This window comes from Cornus florida, unplaced genomic scaffold (genome assembly GCF_030987335.1).
Source record: "Cornus florida cultivar Cherokee Brave unplaced genomic scaffold, ASM3098733v1 CherokeeBrave_3.0.0_Hap2_Chr04, whole genome shotgun sequence".
Classification (NCBI taxonomy): Eukaryota; Viridiplantae; Streptophyta; class Magnoliopsida; order Cornales; family Cornaceae; genus Cornus; species Cornus florida.
In genome coordinates, this window is record NW_026775574.1 from 87,153,028 (window position 1) to 87,158,452 (window position 5,425).

Consider the following 5,425-nt stretch of genomic DNA (forward strand, 5'->3'; position numbering starts at 1 on the left):
ATAATAATATATATGGGTTCATTTGTAGCCATAGTCGAATCTTATGGAAATTGAATTGGAGTGAAATTGGATTGTTAAAAACTTGATTGGGTTCCATGGCCAACGGGAAGTATTACCCAAGGCCAATTTATTGGGCCAACCCTGGCCCATCTGAAACCAAAAGTATTTTAAAATAATTTTAAAATATTTTAAGTATGAAAAAATTAAAATAAATTTAAATAATTCTCAAAAAAAATACCAGAAATTATTATGTGATGTAAATATTGATAAAGTACTGAAATAAATTTATTTTGAGGGAATTTATAAATTAACTACTCTAAAAAAAATTGTAATCAAATACTTAATTGAGAGTGATTCTGCACTATCTAATAATTTCTCGTTGAGGTATTCACTTGCTTAAAAAAAAAAAATGTAGTACTCATCTTTGTAATTGTTCTATTTTTTTTTTTTTTTTTTTTTTTTTTCATGCACTTTTGCCAACTCAAAAACTATACCAAGTAATTCACGGCTGACGCAATAATGCCTTGCACCACTTTCTATCTGGCAACAACATACGGTTCCTTCCAATTTTAGGAACACTAGCATTCGCATGATGAATCCGCTTGTACATTAATTTGTCTCGAATGCTAAGAGCTGTAATGGAGATGGTCTTCAAATTTGGTACTTTCTAGCTTGTAACTATGTTTTGTTGTTTTGTTCAATACTTAGACGTCTCTTTTTGGTCTAATCCATTACGTGCATAACCTCGAAAGTTCCATGTTCGTATAGTATTTGATTTTCTAATGAAATGTGTGAACCTCTTTTGACAAATGCATACTTACAGTGATTTAAGCCATATAAATATCTATATATATATATACACACATATATATAGGCTTCCTTGTTCCTGTAGAGAGATGCCTATATAGTCCTCTTGAAGTAGAAAACGCACAATATCACACAGAGTTAATTAAGGTTCGGTTTTGTGTAACACCACCATGTTGTTCTTATTGAACCCTTTATTTTACTCTCTTCTTCTCTTGTTCTTCTCCTTGCTCTTCCTTTACTTACGGTTGTTCACTACAAAAACGACAGCAAATCAACCACCATCTCCACCAAAGCTCCCGATCATCGGAAACCTCCACCAACTTGGCTTGTTCCCTCACCGCTCCCTCCGGTCATTAGCTCAACGATATGGCCCCCTCATGCTGCTCCACTTTGGCAGCAAGCCGGTTCTCATCGTCTCCTCCGCTGATGCAGCTCGCGAGATCATGAAAACCTATGATCTCATCTTCTCAAACCGGCCTAAATCGAGCATAGCTGGTAAACTTCTCTATAGTAAGGACGTGGCGTTCGCTCCTTATGGCGAGTATTGGAGGCAGGTGAAAAGCATTTGTGTGATACACCTTCTAAGTAACAAGAGGGTTGAGTCCTTTCGCGCTATCAGAGAAGAAGAAACAGCCCTAATGATCAAGAAGATTGAAGAGTGCTCTTCTTCTTCTTCGTGTTGTTCACCGGTGAATTTGAGCGAAATGTTTCTTTCGCTTACAAATGATGTAGTGTGTCGCGTAGCCTTGGGAAGGAAGTACAGTGGAAGGGAAGGTGCTAAAAAGTTTAAGGTGTTGTTGGGGGAGTTTTTGGAGTTATTGGGTACTTTCAGTGTGGGAGACTATATTCCATGGCTTTCGTGGCTAAATCGAGTGAATGGTTTGGATGCTAAAGTTGAGAAAGTGGCTAAAGAGCTCGATGAATTTCTGGAGGGTGTGGTTGAAGAGCATTTGGATAGTCAGAAAAGAAGGAACAATGGAGGTGGGAAAGTTGATCAAGATAAAGACCAACAGGACTTTGTTGATGTCTTGCTCGAATTTCAAAGACACGACATGGATAACTATTCTCTTCATAGAGATAGCATTAAAGCTGTCATCTTGGTAAGTCTGATTCCACCTCTCTCCCCTTAAAATTAAATGCATGAAAAAAAAAAAAAAAAAAAAATTGATTTGAGCAACTTTTATTCATTTGAATCCCAAAGCTATTGTTTGTCTAACTGAAAAAATTTGGGATCTTGTGTCTTATTGAGCATCAGGTCTTAAGATCAATTCTTTCTAAGTGCAAACAAATTTTTTGGAGCCACTAAGGTGTACATAGTTCAAACTTAAACGGGTCATATGGTTTAGTTGAGACAAAGCCCTGAATATCCTGTGATCGAAAAAAAAACTTTATTGGTTTTTTTTTTTACCTGTTGTAGGATGTGTTTGCTGCTGGAACTGATACTACATACACAGCTCTAGAATGGGCAATGACGGAGCTGTTAAGACACCCGAAAGTCATGAAGGAACTCCAGAATGAGGTGCGAGGAATAGCCAAAGGTAAACAGGAGATAGCCGAGGATGACCTTGAAAAAATGCACTACTTGAAAGCAGTGATGAAGGAGTCTATGCGATTACATCCACCGATCCCATTGCTGGTTCCCCGAGAATCAACCAAAGATGTCAAAGTAATGGGCTACGACATTGCAGCTGGAACACAAGTGATTATCAACGCTTCAACAATTGGCAAGGACCCATTGTTGTGGGAAGAAGCTGAGAGTTTTAGGCCAGAGAGGTTCTTGAATACTTCGATAGATTTTCAAGGGCATGACTTCCAATTAATTCCATTCGGAGCTGGCAGGAGGGGTTGTCCGGCAATCCTATTCGCCGCGATTGTGAATGAGCTTGCGTTAGCAAACCTTGTGTATAAGTTTGATTTTGCACAGCCTGGTGAAGCAAGAGGCCAGGTTTTGGACATGACTGAAACCTCAAGTTTGACCGTCCACAAAAAATATCCTCTACTTGTTGTCACAACCACGTATTCTTTCTAGTCATGTACTAGTACATGTGATACTAGATAAACATAAATGTGTGGTTTTGTTAAGCTCTTGTAGTTGTGTTCTTGTAATAAAACCTCCTTTGCATTTAAGCAACATTTTATGGATATTTTGCCTGCTGGATTTTTTTACTAAAATGGACCATAGCCTAATTAGTACAAAGTATAAACTCTCATTTCCAAAGAAAAGGTCGGCATAATGTGTAATTTTGCTTAATCTTTCAAAAAAATAAAATATTTTATGGACAATATACTAGCATTTTTCTTTAAAAATTTGGTTACATGTCAAACCTCTCTTATATGGGAATATAAAAAAATAAATAAATGAATACAAAACAACTTACTCAACCTGGAATCTAGCTTTCTTCTTCAAACACTTGATAACTACACGGTTGACTATGGAAAGCAGGGTATAGAAGTTGGAAAATTTCAATAACCAAATCAATAAAATATGCATTTTTTGGCTAGGTTCAAATATTTACCGGAAAAAAAGGGTTAAATTAATAAATAAATAAAAACTATTGTTCTGACTAAATATATATATCCACATAAAAAAATATATTGGAAAATTTTCATTTAAGATTTAAAGATGACCGTTACCACATATTTTTATATCTGATAAGAGCTCTAAATGGCTCTTACATATAATCAGGTTCAAATGAGAGCACATGTATAAGATGTGGTTCACAGTTTGTTAAACATGTGATTCTGGAAGTTTTCAAATTCATCATATAAGATGTGGTTCACAGTTTGTTAAATATGTGATTCTGGAAGTTTTCAAATTCATCACTCTAAACATAATTTGAATCTGAATTTTCCCATTTGCATAAGAGGACAACCTACCAATGTAAGGCTAATAATCAAGTAGCTGTCAATTTTGGTTTCGCAAAAATTTGAGTACTATTATGTAAAGAGAATCTTTAAAAACAAAATTTGAGTGCTCGTGACATTAAGTAGCTTTCACCGGTCAAAGAGTTGAGGAAAACCAACGCACCGGCAAAGATAAAAAATAATACGTTCGAATATTTTTAACCATATATATATATATATATATATATATATATATTTAAAACGGTTCCAAGATAAGAATTGAGGGTTCTGACTACAAACACAGAGAAAAAAATACGCGCCAAAACAAGTTCTAAAGAGTAAAGACAATCTAAAAAAAATAAAAAGGAGTCAAACTTCTTCAACAAAATTCAAGACAGGTAATCTTTGGAAAAAATCAGGGCCGGTCCTGAGATTCCAAATATTTTGAGAGGCTCTAGGTGAATTTTCAAATATGAGGCCCTTAAGTTTCACATGCGCAAAACAAAACTATAAGAGTGTGAAATTTTCACCCGATGTTTTCAAATTCTATAGCTAATATAATTGTGCGCCTAAGCATTGTGCATAAGACAACTACCTAATAATTATAAATTTATCACCACCAACAAATAATTGTACACTTGTACAGTGTGCATAAGACAACCAACTAATAATTATAAATCTATCACCACCAATAAATAATTGTGCGTCTGTGCAATGTGCTTAAAACAACTAACTAATAACTATAAATTTTTATCACCACCAATAAATAATTGTGTGCTTGTGCAGTTTGCATAAGACAACTAACTAAGAACTATAAATCTATCATCACCAATAAATAATTGTATGCATGTGTAGTGTGCATAAGACAGCTAACTAATAACAATAAATCTATCAATTAAAGAGTGCGAAATTTTCACAGGCACAAAATAAAAAATGAAGAGAACAGTTTTCTAGAGAACAGAAAACTGCAGCTTCTTTTACATTCACTGTTTATATAGCTACTAAAATTTGATGATTACTGATGACAAAAATATGTGGAGATGAGGTAACTGTATATATTATAAGAGGCTGAACTTGTAGTACTGAAGAAGTAGTGGGACTTTTAGGTTATATGTGGCATCCACTATCATATATAGTTTTGTCTTTCACTGTTTGTATTAACTATACTACACTTTGTGTTTGTTTTTTTTTTTTTTTTTTGGGAGCCAATTACCCCTTTCTTGATTTCAAGATGAGGAATCAACTTTAGTAGCAGTGATTGGTTGATCATTGCTACAGAAGACCTGTGCAAATTAATAGAAAAACCATTAACTTTTGTTTTGTTAAAGCCTGCTCTTAATTTCCATGTGTTTGTACATTCTGATGGCAAGTACTTTGACAGTATTATTAACTGAAAGTCTAGCTGAGCCAACTTCAAATAACATCAATAATGGTGGTATGTATCTTCATAAAAAAATAAAATATAAAAAAACCCTTAATTTAGCACTTTTAAGTATGAGCATAATTTAGAGATCGAAAAAGTTAATTATTACCTCAAAAGCTAAACCCACTAGAAGGGATCCTTAATTTTCGTAGGATTGAATGTGAAAATGCAAAAAGTTATGCCGAAAAGGGGTATGGTTGCTGCTGTTGTGAGATTGGAGTGGAATTAGGGAGAGGGAAAAAAAAAAAAAAAAAAGTACGTGCCATAGATTATGGACTCGATCGCCATGAAAGACACATGTAGAAAGGCACACATTTATTAAAATACTAAGAGAACCATAATATATTCATT

At 34.5% G+C, this 5,425-nt stretch overlaps 1 protein-coding gene across 1 annotated transcript; it reads left to right on the forward strand.

Annotated features, from left to right (window-relative positions):
* The first annotated feature begins 752 nt into the window (after nt 1-752).
* On the forward strand, nt 753-2,949 carry LOC132303799 (cytochrome P450 736A117-like). The gene is made up of 2 exons (XM_059801221.1): nt 753-1,907; nt 2,225-2,949. The coding sequence occupies exons 1-2, from the start codon at nt 978-980 to the stop codon at nt 2,834-2,836; spliced, it is 1,542 nt and encodes a 513-aa protein (XP_059657204.1). The 5' UTR covers nt 753-977; the 3' UTR covers nt 2,837-2,949.
* Nucleotides 2,950-5,425: the final 2,476 nt, after the last annotated feature.